At 56.1% G+C, this 16,977-nt stretch overlaps 1 protein-coding gene across 2 annotated transcripts in view; it reads right to left on the bottom strand.

The window, feature by feature from the left end:
* WDR1 (WD repeat domain 1) overlaps positions 1-16,977 on the bottom strand; it is a 39,562-nt gene that overhangs the window by 19,457 nt on the left and 3,128 nt on the right. For both annotated transcript variants that reach the window (XM_071217317.1, XM_058301065.2), the window contains exons 3-5: positions 8,829-8,919; positions 4,808-4,955; positions 3,672-3,852 (exon numbers count right to left, since the gene is read on the bottom strand). In XM_071217317.1, the coding sequence (XP_071073418.1) occupies positions 3,672-3,852; positions 4,808-4,955; positions 8,829-8,919 (420 nt within the window). The remainder of the gene's footprint in view (positions 1-3,671; positions 3,853-4,807; positions 4,956-8,828; positions 8,920-16,977) is intronic.

Raw genomic sequence — 16,977 nt, 5'->3', positions numbered from 1 at the left:
ACTGGCAGACACGGGTCGTGTCCCTGGCAGTAAGACCCAGGTGGAGGCGGCCACAGCGAGCCGGCTGTGCTCTTGCCCCTCCCTCTGCTAAAGACCTGGCAGGCGGTGTCCCATGGGCTTGGGTCACACACCGCACCCTGGCGGGTGAGCCTGGGCCCATCCCATCGTGTGCTGCTCGTTAGACACACACATCACGACTGCAAGCAGCAGCTGGGCAGCGGGACACCGACACTCAGGCGGCTCACCTGAAAGGGCGGCCAAGACACAGCAGCACAGCGTGGCTCAGAGGCACATGGGGAGGCGCCAAGAGGGCGGCCGGTGAGAAGCCATGGCAACTCAGCACCAGTCCAGAGTCTCAGGGACATGCTGGGCAGAGCACCAGCCCCATACCAGGCCGCCTCTTGAGGTCCTTCATGAGGAACCTCAACCTCTGTTCAGAGACCGGCAGCACTGAAGGGAGAAGGTCCTGCCAAAGCCCTCCTCCGATGCTTGGTCACCACCCGTGATCCTGGGATCCCTTTCCCAGGGTGATTCAGAGCACCTGAAATGTGGGGGGCTAGGCAGAGGGCCTGGGGCCGGCTCCAGGGGGGCCGTCTCCTCCCTGTGTTCCTGGAGCTTCATGAGCTCACATCAGGTTCAGGCAAGTGGACATGGCGGAGAAGCCAGAAGGCCCTGGCTGACCCGAGCTGTGCCCCCTCCTAGAGGAGGCGGGACTCCTGCATCCGCCCTGCACGACACAAGAAGCCGGTTTACACCAACAAAGGCCTGAGAGAAAAGGAAAAGCCATCGCCTAGCAGGGACCGGCACAATGCCCGGTGCCCGTGTCGACGTCAGGAAGGCCACTCTGGTTTTCTTCAGGAATACTCTTTGTTTCCGCCCAGGTGGACACATCAGGTTTCTGTTTCTGCACATGCTGAAACACAGGGCGGTGACTTGACCGCTACTGCCTGCCTCCCGCTCCACCGCCCTCTGTCCACGTCCCAAGGGCGCCTGCGGGGAAGGGCTCTGCCCTCCAGCACCGCCCATCTCCACTCTGACACCCCAGAAGCGAGGGGAGTCCAGTTCCAAACCCCACAGGGCTCCCTCTCCAAGGGGTGAAGTGGAAGGCGGGGGGGGGGGGGGCGGCAGGCAGCCTCAGGATGGAGCTGCTGACCCTGGCTGTGGGCCTTGAGCAAGGTTCTAGAGGACAGCCCACCAGGGTGTGCAGAGCTGGGGAAGGGGTGCTGGCAGCCCTGATGCCCACAGGAACTGGGCTGGGAATGAAAGGATCTGAGCAGAAAAACACTACGGATCTAGCGAAGAGGGACTTGGTTTTCTCTGAAAGCCCCAGAGCCATCCTGAGGCCAGGGAAGCCTCTTGCCCGGGAGAGGCAGTGAGTCCCTCGGGGCCCACGAATCTGGGCTCTAGTTAAACCAAGAGCCACGGGGGGAGAAGCCCGCAGGGCACCCACAGCAGGCCCACGCCTCTGCCCTCCTCCTCGCCGTGTGCTCACCCACGCCTTTAGCCTCCTGCCGCCCCTCGAGGGTGGAGAACATCTTTCTGGGGAAGAAGCCGATTCTCCTAACCCCTGATCCCAGGGCCTTAAACGTGGTCAAGGGGACGGCGGCAGGAGCGAGAACCCAAAGAAGGACAGGCGGCCCCTCCCGACGTCTCACCAGGTGAAGAGAAATGAAGCCAAAGCCCGCACGGGAGGGAGGGGTCACAGCTTCACTCTAAATGAGCAAGGACAGCTTCTTGTTGCCACAGAAACCTCTTCTTCCTATTATGGGTTAAACTGAATCCTCCCCCCCGCAAATATGTTCAACACCTGACCTACACCCCACAAATGTCATCTTATTTGCAAACAGGAACTTTGAAGATGCAATTAGTTAAGACAAGGTCAGACTGGACCAGGGTGGGCCCCGATCCAGCACCCGGTGTCCCACCAGGAGAGGAAACCTGGAGACAGCAGTAGGGGATAGAGACAGAGCCCGAGGGGTGCTGCCTGACAAGGCAGACCATGAGCTGGCAGGTTCCAGCTCCCAGCCTCCAGAACCGCGCGACAGCAAGCGCACTTGTGCTGTGCAAGCAATGCGCCTGCAGCCCTGGAAATGCAGACGCTTCCTCTCCTGGGTTCAATCAGGAGATATACTTACCTGACTCAGCACTGCTCATGCTATAGTTCACGGTACCTCCTGCCCCACTTAAGAGACACTGACCTTGAACCACAGCTTTCAATGAACCCCCCAGGAGCCAGGTCTCCGCCGCCTACAATTAGGAAGCAGCCGGAGGAGCCTGTGCCTGAGAAGAGCAGGTTCTTGGGCAGGCCTGAGGTGCACACCGTGCCCAACACAGAACGCCTGGCCCGTGCTCTGCAGCCAGCCAACCTGCACTGTGGCTCTGGGACACAAGGAACCCCGTTCCACGAAGAACAGGGAATCCTTGGAGAGCCAGGGTCTGCTCAGAATGTCCTGCCTGCTGAGCACAGCCTGGCCTGAGAGTGTGGAGCAAGGTCACAGCTTGTTTCTGCTCCACCCCACAGCTCTGACAACTCCCTGCACGAAGTCCCTAAAGTGAACCCTGGCTGTGTTAAGGCCCGGGACACCCTTTCCCTGGATCCTGAGACTTCGCCAAAGACCGCCAGTGTTCCCCAAGGTGAGCCCCGAGGCTGCGGCCTAGCCCCAATCTCTGGACCACCACCAGAGAACACAAATGCTCTCGTTTTCTGCTTCAGTGTGGTCATTCTGATCTTCTTCTCTTCCATCACTGGTATGGGCACTGCCCGTCTTCTCCAGTGATTTCACAAGAACGCAAAGTTTTCACTGCTTCATGAGATCAACTGGGAAAGCAAGGACCAGAACAGACGGCAAGGCATACTGCCATTTGGCTGCTGGGCCCCGTCCTGCACACCAGCCTCAGACAAGGGGGGGGCTCAGCGCAGGGCCTCAGGGCCTGCCCTGGATCCACCCTGGACCTGCCGTCAACAGTTCCTGCAGAAAGTGTCAAAATGCTCGCTGCCAGGCCCTGGAATGCCATGGATCCCTGCCCTCTTGCAGGTGGTAGAGGGAGGCTTAGGAAGGTTCAGCCACTTGTCCAGGCCACGGGCCTATGCAGAGCTCGGGCTCTGATGCCCTGCCTTCCCTGCCCTAAACCCAGGGCACTCGCCAGGGCATGCCAGCACGGCCCTTCTAAGGGCAGAGCCTCGCTGGTTCTTCTGGCCGTGTCACTTTCTAGATTTGCTTCTGCCCTCATCATCTCTCCCTGGAAGGCATCTTGAGAAACACCTGGCTGTCCCTAGAAGCTTGTTCCCTTTGCCACCTGGATCCACAGAGAGTGAGCTGACCTCAGCCCTGGGCTCTGCAGGCACCCCTTTCCCAACAAGGCCACCTCCAGATCAGGACCGCTCCCCACCCAGCCCCAGAAATAGGCCAGTCCTTCTAGGGGGCCCTCCCTGCTGGGGCACCACCACCGTGAGTGACAGCCACGTTCAGACCAAGCCACGGGCTCGAGGGTTTGGGGTCAGGCTGCAATCCTCCTTCTCTGCTCCCAGCTGCCCCTGGTAAACCCTACCTCACATCCACACCTCACAGCCTTAATGTGTGCCCCAGACCTGCTGCCAGCAGCACCCAAAAGGCCCGGACTCCACAAGTGTCACCAAGAAACCAGGGTCCAAAGGGCAGAAGTTCACTTACGCCAATTGTAAACTTGAACTTGAAGGGTGGCCCCTCAAAGAACGCAGCACAGTTGTCGTCGCTTCCCGTGGCCAGCCGGTACGGCCTGCTCTGCTTGATGTCCACGCTGTTGATGACTTTGTTGTGTCCTGTGATCTCGCCTACAGAAGAGCCACTGTCCCAGAGGAAGATGGCTCCGAACCTTCACCCGACAAGGAGTTAGAGAAAGGAGGTCAGCCCAGGGCGGTCGGTGGGGAACTTACGCTGGGCCGACAGTGCACGGCAGCGAGGGCGTGGGTGCTGACGGCACAGCCCTGGCTCACAACCGTGCGGCCGATGTGCCCACTAAGACAGCAAGCACCTGGAAACACTGATGCTGGCTCTGCCGGAAACTGACAAGATCTGAGAGCAAGGCACAATCCCCAGCGCATGGGCGGGGACAGGATCCAGGGGTCTGCCGGGCCACGCCGAAGGGCCTTGAGCATGGAGGGGCCTTGGAAGGCACCAGCGTGGGAATTCACGACTTCGTCACTTACGTGTTTTAGGGGAAAGAGGAAATATACCCATTACCATCTCCTACAAGAAAGGAGATGATAAACATCTAGGCACTGCTTTAGTAGTAGTTATTTGCTACCAAACAAAAAAGAAATTATTAGGACCTGACAGCAATGATTTGGAAAACCATGGAAAAATTAAGATGCACATTAAAAAGAGCCTCTGGGTAAGGGGCAAAGGCTGCCGGCTCAGCTCCAGTGCTGAAAGGCAGTGGAAGGCACTTGGTTTCTGGCATTGACCCTGCTGGACACAAGGCAGCTGAGTGCAGCAGCCACACAGCGCTGCCGACCCAGTCAGTGCTGCTTCCTCAGGAGCTATGAGTGGGTTTGTTTTGTGTGCTTCCCTGCGGCCACAGCTAGGGACACGTCTGTGCAGGAGGCGGGGGCCTAGCACAACCAGGAGCCCCACACACTAGTCCCAGCCGGCACAGATGCCACCGCCTCTCGGCTCCTCTCTGAGCAGCTTGGAGGGAGGAGAGCGGCCGGCAGCTCTGCTTCACGTCTGAGCGCGCTTAGGGGTCTAGAGCCAGGGCCAGGGCACGCTGGGAGGAGTGCACAAGCCAAGGGAGCACAGCCAGGAAGGGGCTGGGGCGCAGGACTCACTTCTCCCTTCCTTCCCCGACCACGGCGATCCTCTTACTGTCTTCGGTCCAAGCAATGTCCTTGATCTTCCCAGCGAAAGGCTGGTACTCGTACTTCAAGAGGTGCTCTTTCTGTGTGGTGTCCCAGATCCGTAGCTTCCCAGACACATCTGCAGACACAGCGGGGGCAGGGAGAGCAATGCTTCACCACAGGGCAGGGCGTCCCACAGGGCGCTGCCTCGGTCTGCAGGCTTTCTGGGGTGTCGCAGGTAAGCCACACCAGCCCACCACCTGAGCCCACACCTGGGGGGCCTGTCATCTGAGCCCACGCCTGGGAGGCCTGCCACCTGAGCCCATGCCTGGGGGGCCTGCCACCTGTGGCTTTTGCATTTCTGCAGAACCCCCCTGGATAACAAACCCTGGCAGGGAATCAGCACAGTGGCACTCTTAGCTGCAGAACACGGCGGCGAAACCCGGTGTATCACCAGACAGTGGAGTCTAAGGACTGTGCCCCCTCCTGTGGGATGTGGGCACCCTGCAGAGGAGGATGGTGCCCTGCTGCTATCTCACACGTAGCTCCTCTGACACTTCTCAGAGCTGAAGCCCACAGGGAAGCGGTAGCTGATGGAAACTGTGCGACAGGCGCAGGGCCCTCACCTGGTGGTCGGCAGATCTGCAGCCTCACTCTAACTAGAAATGTTCTGCAGCTCGTGCTAAATGAGGCTGAGTGGGACTCTTGTCAGACATGCAAGGTACCAGGAAGGTACCAGGAAGGAAGAAGGAAGGTGCACTGAGGCAGAGCCTGCCGCTAGCCCAGTTCTGGCCACAGTGTCTGGGGATGATGTGAGGGAGCCCACGCCTCGCCTCTTCCCTGCTGTGACCCTGCCACCAAGAACCAAGTCCCAGGAGAAAAAACGGGAGCATTTTACGCTTAACTCAAGAGGCTTAAAACCGCAGCCCTGTTGAGTCTGGGGGAGGCTCCCAGGCATGTGCGCTGTTCTCCCAGGACACCAGGCACACTTTAGCTGGTACCCAATACAAGCTCTGCAGCTGTTCCAGCAAAATCAAGTTTTGTTCCCTGGCTTCAAGTCACACCAAGAGAGAGCAGAGGGCCCCCTTTTAGAGCAGGCACCAGGAGCCTGGCACCTTGGGTTCAAATTCTGGCGGCCCTGCTGTTTATAGGCTCTCCTGGGCTCAAATGAGCTGCTTGACCTCTGTCCCCATCACCTATGAGAAGGGGACAACTGCAGTAGCCACCTTGTATGGCTGAGGTGAGGGTCAGATGAGCTACCACGTGTGAAGTCCAGTGCTCAGCACACAGCACGTGTTACGCGTTAGCCATCTGTAACTGAAGGTTAATCCCAACTCTGCACCGGAGACCCATCAACTTAGGAGCAAACACAGACCTGTGCCAAGAGGAGGCCAGGGCCTGCACCCCAGAACAGTCCCCAGTGTTTAGAGTCCAGCTGTGGGGACAGAGCAAGGTGACACTCAGTGTGAACAGAGCACTCACTGAGGGGGGGCAGAGGGGCAAGACAGGGAGTCGGCAGAAAGGGGCCATTGTCAGCAGAACCAACAACCCAGCTTCGGCATGGTGCCCCCACAAGCAGATGCAAAGGCTAGCAATGTTCCTAAACTGAGCAGTGTGTGCGGAAGGGGACACACACAGAGATGCACACACACTGGCTCAGGCCAGTCCAGCAAGCCCAGCGGCTACCTGGGGTCATGGAGAAAACAATGTTCTACAGTTCAAGGTGGAAAAAGCCAAGGGGTCCCGCCGTCTCCCAGACAGGCCAGGAACCAGCCGCCCAGCCACCAGGGCTCACCGAGACGCAGCCTGCCCACCTCTGCTCACCACCCCACCCCGGGGCCTGGAGGGCACTATCTCCAGGAAGCCTGCGTGGGCCTGTGGCCAGATGGGAGTCCCTGTTGTCAGGCAGCCGAGCTCAGGACACACTGCTCCATGGGGGTCTGAGAGTCCCCGATGGCAAAGGGCCGACAGCAACAGCCACCAAGGAGGACACTCTGAGAAAAAGCAGGCTTGTGCCTGCCCAGAGATGTGAGCTCCAGGGGGACCGAGACCAACTGGCGCTGGAGGCTCAGACCCTCTGGCACATGCCCAAATCCTTCCGTTCGGCAGGCGTGGGCCGCTCAGGCTGACTCAGCTCTGAACATCCTGCAGCACGATGGACCCCTACACCCAGTGGGTCCCCGCCTGCAGGCATGCCAGGTACCAGGTGACCCACTTAAGGAGTGCAGCGCTCCACCCCTCCTCCTCCTCCAGCCTCCAGCTCCGCATAGACTATTTTTAGCCCAGGTCCTCAATCTGCAGCAAATGCTTCCCCATAACCTTTAGCCATCGATTCACCTCTGGAAAGGGAACCGCGATGCTCATCCACCCAATGCCATGCAGCCCAAACCTGCCCTGGTTCCTCCACCGAACGTGGAGATCGCCAGCTGATCGCTTATGGATATGGACTTCTCTGCGACAGTTTTGGCGACCATCACCCTCATCGACTGCATCAGCGCCGGACGGCCACTATCTGCCTGGCTGAACACCTCCTCCCCGGGCCCTGGGCACGGCAGGTTGGTGACAGCCAAGCTCTGCAGCAGCTGCTCAGTGCTGGCAGGGCGGGAGGCTGTGCCAAGCAGGGGCCGAGACCCTCGCCAACCGCTTTTAGTTCTAAGGGCATGTGACTCAATGTTAAACACAATTTTAAAAGAACCCAGGCCAAATCTCGGTGCTTTAAAGAGGCATTTTGCTGGCAAGCAAGGCAGGGGAAAAAAACACAAAACCGCAAGGCTAAAATAGATCGTGGATATAAATCAGAGCAAGTTCTACAGATGGAGCCAGGGTGGGTCCAAACGCAAAAACCATTGGGTGCCTCCTCCACGCCAGACTGGCTGAGGCCTCACATGTAACCAGACGGTCCATGACTGACCTTCAGCCAGCCCACCTGATGCCCACTGCCCGGACCCGACGGTTAACGAGCTCCCTTCTCTCTGATCTGCGCCCAGTCTGGGTGATAAATAACAGCCACCCTGGGGTAAGCTCTCCTCCTGCCCAGAGCTGTACTAGGCCTTTTACAGGCTCTTCCTCACTGGATCCTTCCCAAACCCTACAAGGTCGGTCCCAGCAGACCCAGTTTACAGAAGGGGAAGTCAAGGCCTAGCAAGGTAATTTACTCAACTAAGGCTGCACAGCTGGTAAAGGGGGCACAGCTTTCCCTCTCCACAGTCCCACCTTCTCAACACACCCATACCGAGTGAGAAGGGAGCACAGTTCTTTCCTATCTGCTGCCCTCCTGAGACACTGGGGGTCCCAAGGAAGCTCCAGACACTTGGCCCCCCGTGCTAGAGCAGGCTGGGCCTAAGCAAGGCAGCCCATGTCTGTTTCTCTGAGGGAGGGAGGCTCAGGGTAAGCACTTCTAACTTCTCTGCCTCCCTTCCTCATTTATAAATGGCCAAACAGCTATCTCAGAGCGTTAAGTGACAAAGCCTTCTACCACGCTAATAGCTGTGGATGTCTTCTCGCCCTGTCTCCTTCGGACTTGCCCAAAAGCCCAGGCTGGAGGGAGCAGAGGCCTAGTCCACAAGGAAAACGGAGCAGCTGCTGAGGCAGGCACTGGCGTAGGTAAGGGAAAGGAGCAGCGAAGAGAGACGGCACAAAACAAAGCCTCAGTTCAGAAGCACACACGCCCTGTACGAACCCAGCGCACGATGACATAGCCATAGGCAGGGCCTCTGGCCTGGTCTGCCAAAACAGGGCATTTCTACTGACCTCCTGAGTTAGAATCAGCTGGAAGGCTGCCAGCTAGAAAGTATGCAGAGCAGCAACTCCCAAGGCCAGCTCTGGAAGGGGCTTCCTGGTGGCCTGGCTGAACTGAGACTCATTCCAGGGGTTCCCCCACCTCTGAACTGACCTCCCCACCTTCCCTGCCTTCTTCACCCACTAGCCCCCTCCTCTCCACCTCCCTTCCCCGGCCAGAAGCCCAGCTTCTGCTCCACCCAGGTGTGTGCAGGCTGTGAACTCCTCCAGGTACCTCCAGAGGCGATGTAGAATCCGCTGGGCGCGTACTTGGCCACCACCACCGGATGGGCGTGCTCCGTGTAGATGTCAGCAAGCGCCGGGTTCTGCAGGGAGGAGACCCCAGAGTGAGCACACGGGTGGCAGGGGCTGCCCGGCTGCCCTTGTCTCCCCAAATCAACAGTGAAAGGAAAAATGGCACCCAGACCCACACAGTTACTTAATTCAAAAACTTCATGAAGAAAATCCTGCAAGTATACCCACCTGCCTACACAGCAGTCTACAGCTGATAGGACTTCAGGGAATTTCAACTTTCTCCATTCTATGGCTACAGAACCAAAATAATTTTCTTTGTCTACTTTTCTGTACCTTCCATAGTACTAAACAAATACATATCTGAGAAACACAGACACAAAACAAAGTCCTTTACAAAAACCAAACCCATGACTCCAGTTTTGTCCTATTTGTGGGAACATGGCAGTTGAAGCTGCATTCTCTAGCTGCCTCTCCCAAGCCGACCCTGCCCTTGCTCCCAGCCAGTTATAGCCCAGGCTGACAGCCAAGGCCTGAGCAGAGCTTTGGGCTTTGCACATACAGGGCCGGAGCGGGCAGAGATGGGGGGCCTACCACTGCCAAAACACAGGGCTCAGAAAGAAGTGGCAATTCCCCGCTCCCATACATCAGCACAGAGCAGATACGGGCTGGACTCTGCCGCACGACGGGGCCAATGTCCGGAGACGACAAGAATCGCACACTACCCGCAGCAAGGTATTTTTTCTGAAAGTTTTACTGAGCTATAACTCACCCATTTGTAGGGTATAATTTAATGCATTTAGTCTAGTCAGAGCTGTGCAACCATCACCTGTGGACAGTAGAAAGTTTTCCTCACTGTAAAGAGAAACTACATAGCCTTAAGCGATCACGCCCCACCCTGCCCCTGGAGAGCTCCGTCCTGCCCATGTCAAAGGAATGGAACCCGAACACGCGTCTCCTGGGTCTGACGCCTTTCACTTCGCATGCGTGTTGCGCCACATACCAGGACTTCAGTCCTTCTTGCGGCTGAAGAAGCCCACTGGACGGATACACCCCGTTCTAGTTACGCCAGCTGACGGACATCTGGACTGTTTCCCCTTTTGGTGGTCGTGAATCATGCTGCTATGAGTATTCATGCGTGAGTTGTGTGTGGATGTATGTTTTCATTTCTCTTGGGTAAGAGGAGTGGCATGCAGGGGTCAGGGGGTAATTCTATGTTTAATCATTTGAGGAATGGCCAGACTGTTTTCCAGTCTGCACCACTTTTTATTCCCAAGCAATAAGGTTTTAATACACAATTTACCAAAAGCAGCCCATCGTCCCCCTCCCCCATATGCACACAATCAAAAGGCATCGGCAAAACTGAGGCTGTGCCCACTGGGCAGCTCTTCAATTTTCAATCCGCAGTCAAGCTTTCTTTCAGAGGGAAATAAAGACAGGGCCATCTAATCCCCACTACCTGCTGTCAGCTTTCCACGAACCAAGTGCTCTTTGAAGAGGAGGCAGCGTCTCACAGACCGGAGCCTGCGATAGCATCAGACACCTGTGAGGCTGCCCAGCTTTCTAGAAGCGGCTGCCACAGGCACATCTAACCTGGCCTCAGCTACCTCCACCCCAACAGGCCAGTGAGCTAGATCCCTTCCCTTCTCCTCTGCACCCCGACAAGACCACAGAGGCTTAAACTGTTCTCAGCCTCCTGGCTACAACGTTTCCTGCCCCTTCAGACTGGGATGGGTGCAGCACTCCCTGAATTCTCGCTCAGTCAACCACCAGCCACCTTCAACCTTAACTGGTTAATCCCAGGCCTTGGGAAATGCGGTTCCTCTGCCCACAACACCTCTCCCTGCCTTGCTTACACCTACCCACACCGCTTATGCCCACTCAGGATCACCTCCTCAATGAAGCCTCCTGAGATGTTCCCTGGAATATCTCTGCTGTGCTTGCACAGCACTTAACATGTCCTAAAGGTGCTAAAACACATCACTGATGATAACAATCTTGTCCAACTTCTCCGATGGACAAGACCTGCCTAAAGGGTCTTTAGCCATCATGGCACTCAGCAAATAACATTTTTGAAAAATGTTTACACAGTCCTTCTCTTCTGCTCTTAAGAATTAACACAGCATTATCAGGTTATGTGGTAGGCATTTTGATATACGTGAGCCCCCAATTAACCTATTTCTGAGCATTTGCTAATGAAATCAGAAAAATATCTAGTATCCAAAGATGTTATAAACTGAAAAGAAATACATGAAAAGATGCTCAACGTCGTTAGTCTTTTGGGAAATGCAAATTAAAACTGCAATGAGAGCCCACTAGAATAACTAAAACTAAAAGACTGATATCACCAAGTGTTACCAGGAATGAGGCACAACTCAAACATTTATGTTTTGTTAGTGGGAATGCAAAATGGTGCAATCACTTTGGAAAATACTATGGAATGTCATTTAAAAGCTGAACGCAGGAAGCGGTTGTAGCTCAACTGACAGAGCATCTGCCTACCATATGAAGGGTCCAAGGGTTCAATACCCAGGGCCTCCTGACTGTGTGACGAGCTGGCCCATGCGCAGTAATGCCGCATACAAGGAGAGTCGTGCCAAGCAGGGGTGTCCCCCATGTAGGGGTGCCCGATGCGCAAGGAGTGTGCCCTGTGCCAAAAAAGTTCAGTCTGCCCAGGAGTGGCACTGCACACACGGAGAGCTGACACAGCAAGATGACGCAACAAAAAAGCAAGTTTCCCAGTGCTGCATGACAAGAATGCAAAATAGACACAGAAGAACACACAGCAAATGGACACAGAGAAGAGACAATGCGGTGGGGGGGGGGGAGAGAAATAAATAAATCTTTAAAAAAAAAAAAAAAGGCTAATTGCACTTTCCCATAAACCAGCAATCCAACTCCTAGGTATTTACCCAAGAGAAATAAAAACACGTGGTCATGACAAGACACGCACAAGAAATTCACAGCAGCTCTATTCATAATAGCCCCAAACTGGAAATGACGAAGGGCGAAACAAAGTGTACTACACCCATTCACTGGCGACCACCCGGCAAATGGAAAGGAACAACTGGAATCTCAAAAGCGTTAGGCCGAGTGACACAGCTACCCACCGAGATGCCCTCATGTGAAGTTCTAGAAAAGGCAAACCTAAGTAACAGAAAGCAGATCAGTGGCTGCTGGGGGCTGGGGGTGGAGGGAGCAGACCGCAAGGGGTTAAAGTGCATACTTTCTGGAGAAACAAAAATGTTCTATGCCTTGATTGTGCAGGTGAGATGGGCCACACAGGTTTGTCAAAACTCAGGCTGTAAACTTAAAATGGACGACTTTCTCGTATGCGCACTGTACCTCGATAAAGCCAGTTTGGTTAAGAGGACCTGGCATCTACTGTCTGTCTGCTCAGTCTGCTCTCTCCTGACCACATCAGTTCCTCATAACTACAGAGAACGTGGCAGTCACCAGGCCACCCCACGCAGTGTGCCGGGTGTCAATCCCACCGCTACCGCAGGTCTTCCCCTCACATGAGGGTGTGCCGCGGCAAGGCCGGGTTCCTAGGAGGCCCCCCAGGCAGGAGCTGGGATAGAAGCTGACTAGGCAGGGGGCATGGGAGAAGCTCCACCCCTAAAAATTCCTTCCCCTACATGGTCAGGGCCTGTGCCAGACGAGGGCGTGTAAACTCCCCAAGGTCTTTCCCGCAGTGAGAGCCAGAATCCCGCCAGGGTGACTCACTCACTCCGTTAGTACTCTAAGCACAACTGTGGGGGGAGAGGTACTCCAAGCCGCAGGTAATGACTCACATGGAGTCTGCAGCAGCCACCGCCCCCACTCTATTCATCACTACCAGGCCCTGAGCCTGCCCTGCCCCCGGGGGGCACCCCGATGTGTCACTGAGTGCCCCCAGCATGCAGGCCCAACCCCACCCATCCCCCCCTCTCCTGCCCCAACCCCCCCTCTCCTGTCTACCTTGGGGCTGGCCTAAGGGTTTACCTGGGGAAGAACTCCTGGGCCGGCAGGAGTACAGAGGGGCCCTGGGAGCCCCCTCCTCCCACCAAAGCCCAAACAAGCTCCAGCAGTCCCACGAGCAAGGCCTCGGGGGCTTGGGGGAGAAGCCTGTGGGCACCGAGGGGGCCTGGGCTGCCTGGCCTCCTCCCCCATCCTCTAACCTCCCCACCCCCCCACCTCCCCAGGACGGCTCAGTCCTGCCCACTCTCCTTACAAAGCTCTCAGGTCCACCTCTCCTCTCCACCCCGGCCACATCCTGCGTTCCCTTCCACCTCACAAGCTGTGTGACGGGACTCCCGCCCCACCTCCTGGCACCCAGCCTCACCGGCCCCACCCTCCCAGGTCTCCTCAACCTAGGCAGAGCTGTGGCCTGGGCCAGAGGGACCTCTACCCACCCCCAGCCATGCTCTTCCCCCCCCACTGCCCCCCACCGGGTGTAAGTTCCAGGGGCTCCCAAGGGCTGGACCTCAGGGCCCAGGACACAGTGGGCAGTGAGTGCACATTAGCTGAGCGAGGGGTGGGGTAGAGCTGGGTGGGCTGTGGGAGAAAGCCCTAGAATTCTGCTTTTACTTGGCCCTTGGCTTCTGAAGGTGGTCAGGAAGCTTCAGGGAAAACCTGAAGATGCCAGTGCCAAGAGGCAGTGGAATGACTGGTATCTACGGCCACCCTGCCCACCTGGCCCGTGTCTGCAGTGGGGGCCTGGTCTGGTTCAAGGCCTAGCAGTGCCCATCTTAAACAGAAGCTTGGGACACAATCCCAAGGCCCGACCCAGATCTAGACTTTAAAACTGTTCCCATAACTCCACCACTCCCCTGCCTCCCACCTATATGCAAGGCTTTCTCCCTACCACATGAGAATTTTCCAGGAACCCTGTCAATAAACAAACTTAAACAACCTCCCCATTTCTGTCCTTGTTTGACGGCTCACTACGATATCTTTAGGCAAAGCAGCTCATAAAAGGAAGATACCTAAACATGTGCTTGGTCCAGGCAGTGCCTACATTAAGTTCCCTAAAGCTCTTATGTTCATCCTGTCCTTTCAGTCTCACTTTGGGTGGCGAGTTAGTGACCTGTTCAGTTGTAGGGCTGGCAGGTCTTAAGTCCAGATCTTCAGGCTCTACACCCTGTTCTCCCTCCACTAGTCCCCCGCCCCCATGCATGCGCCTGCCCGGGCTGGCTGCTCCAGCAGCACCCGCTGCTCTAGGCCTGGACAGTTGAGGCTTCCTGGCCTTTGGTGAATCCCAGGGCACATTAGAAGGCCCCGGAGGCCACGCCAACCAAAACGTGTGTAACCAGCATGGCCACGCCAACCAAAACGTGTGTAACCAGCTCCAAGAGGCTCTTCATTTGCCGATGGGTCCTTCTCCAAGGTCCATCTCAGCAAAGGGGACCTTCTAGGAGAAGCTTCATTTCCGAGCGCCAACTAGAAGCTCCTAGCTCCTGAAAGCAGCAGACAGGATGGCACCAGTCATGGTCAGCAATTTCTGCTGCCACCGGTAATTCCACCCAGGAATTACAGGTGTGATGGCTGACCTAGCAGGGAAACCTGCCAGCCCAGCCCTGCTCAAAAACCTTCAATGGCTCCCGCTCATCCAAAATTCACCGCCCTCCATGCTCCAGTCCCAACCTAATGGTCCAATGTCTCCTTCCCATTAATCCCTTGTACTCAGTGTTTTTCTCCTTTACCTGCTTCCATCTGAAATATTTGCCCTGCTCATCCCCTGAAAGCACTTATCACTTTCTAAGGTCCAGGCAAAAGCTGCCTCCCCATAAAAGCCTTCCCTGATGCTGTGACCTGGAAACGACCTCTGGACCCTGAGCCCAAACTACCTTTCCTGCCCCCCAACACCTTTGCCCTCCACTATGTTCCACCTTGCCATGCTATTTCAGTGTCCCTGCCCTCTGCACCAGCGTGGAGCTCAGGGATACAGGGCCCACGTCCGATCACCTCTGCAGCCTCCAAATCCTCAGAGACCAAGACTCCTGGGCATGGCTGGCTGTTTACCAAGAAATCATCACTGTGTACTGACTATTCACCGAGACAGGTGCAGGACAGACCCTGCAGTGGAATTTCTCTGAATCCTCACAGCACCCCAAGGAATACAGCCTTTAACCCCATTTTACAGATGAGGAACAAGGCAGAGGCAGTGAGTGACATTCCCAAAACCACCCACCCAGCTGGTCAGCACCTTTTTCCTCTCAGTGTTTATTCTGCTATCTACGGCCTTCCAAAGCCAGCCAGATTCTTCTGCTGGGGAATAAAGGGTCAAAATGGTTTCAGAGTTGATGCCGCCAAGCCCTGGCACCCAACGCTGACTGCGCCCACCCGCCCTTCCTGCCTCCAGCTCAGCCCCCACACCCTCCTGGACTCGTCCCTTCCTGCTCCACCCCCCCGGGCCTGCACAGGGCCTTATGGAGTCAAGAGGACAGACCCTGAGGGTGGTGCCAGGGTCTAAATGCCAGCACCTCCCTGGATTTCCGAGTCCTCGTGTAAAGGGACAGGCGTGCCCACCAACAGGAAGGCCGGGCCGATGGATGTGTCGGGGGCAGCCTCATGTGAGGGCCTGTCCCGACCCAGGCAACCATCAGGACACCTGTGAATTCACTCGGGTACATCTTCCAGGACCCCAGCATAATAGTACTCTTCCCATTCTTATAGGTGTGAAAACTGAAAAGAATGAGGCATTGCACCAAGAGCTGGACCACTATCCTGCACAACAGTGCCCAATAAATGCCAGGCATAAGCCAGTGCTCCTGGGAGCACATCTTAAAGTAGGGCGGGAGCTGGGCTTGGGGTGTGTATGTTGGGATGTTTCTGGCTCTCTCCTGAGGACAGTTGGCCTTTTCCTGGGTACAGACCCTGGGAGAGCAGTTAGGGTTTGAGGGTAGGAGCTTAAAACAAGCAGACCAAAATGTAGGGTGGTCTTTCCAGTTGAGGTGCCCAAGGAAAAAAGGGGTGTGCCACAAAGGTGGTATGCTGTCTCCCACCAGAGACAGGAGAGCCCACAGCTGAGGTGTTGGAAGAGAAGCTAAAAAGGGCCCCTGCACTTGTCTGTCACCCTGACATGCCAAGGCCCTACAAAAGGTAGACGCCACATTCCAAGGGCTAGGACTGGGTAGGGATCCAAACAAGCTCCCACCACCCAAGTGGACACAGGCTGCCTCGGCCAGCTGTGCTCTCCCTCATCCCCACCACCAGGCTAAGAAACGTTCCCAACTACCCAGGACCACTGCAGGAGCCCGCACAGTGCTGGGAGGTCAAACTTCCCCCCAACTCCCATGTACGCGCTGCTCCCTCTTCTTTAGATTTTCCCCAACTCTTGCTCTTTGTCCTGATGACCACATCCTCCAAGATTCAATGCAAGCGTGCCCTAAGCGCTTTCCCTAAGCGCTCTGTGGCACAACTATTCTTCCCTCGTTTCCAAAACTCTCAGGACATTCTTTTGAATGGGCTTAGCCCAATGCATGAGAACTGTATTTACAGGCCTTCCAGCCTTGGCCCTTCTGACATTTTGGGCCAGATACTCCCTTGTTGTGTGGCAGTCCTGCACCACATATCGAAGGATGTTTAGCAGAATCCCTGGCCTTTACCCACTAGATGCCAGGGGCATGCCCCACCACTAGTGACAACCACACGTCCTGATACTGCCACATGCAGTATCAGGAGTGGAGAGTCACCCACGACTGAGATCCTCTGATTTAGACCTTGAGCTCTGTGGCTCACCAAGGCATGTGTTGAAATACTAAGAACCGAGGGTTGGCTGTACCAGCTGACAAGCATTTGTTGAGCAGTGGTTAATCCTCCAAAAGAGCAGCTTCCTAACTGGTCTCCCTGCTTTAAATCCTAGACACAGAAGAGCCTCTCGACTGCAGATATCCTACTGTTTGGCAGTCTAACCTCAAAGTGGTCCCAAAGCCCTTGCGAACAGGGCTGGGTTACTGACCGCGACCCCCCCCCCCCCCCCCCCCGACCCAGCTGACACTCCAGCCCCAATCTCAGCCAGTCCCCTGCTTGTGTGCTCCAGCCACTGGCAATCTTCCCAGCCGCCAGCCCGGCCCCTCACTCCACCCACCTGACTGGGACCAACTGAGCCTCAGGTCTCTGATCAGTGGCCACTCACGGGGAAACCTTCC

Source organism: Dasypus novemcinctus, chromosome 1, assembly GCF_030445035.2.
Source record: "Dasypus novemcinctus isolate mDasNov1 chromosome 1, mDasNov1.1.hap2, whole genome shotgun sequence".
NCBI classification, from domain to species: domain Eukaryota; kingdom Metazoa; phylum Chordata; class Mammalia; order Cingulata; family Dasypodidae; genus Dasypus; species Dasypus novemcinctus.
Note: the sequence above shows the minus strand (reverse complement) of the source record. Positions and strands in the feature narration are given on the sequence as shown.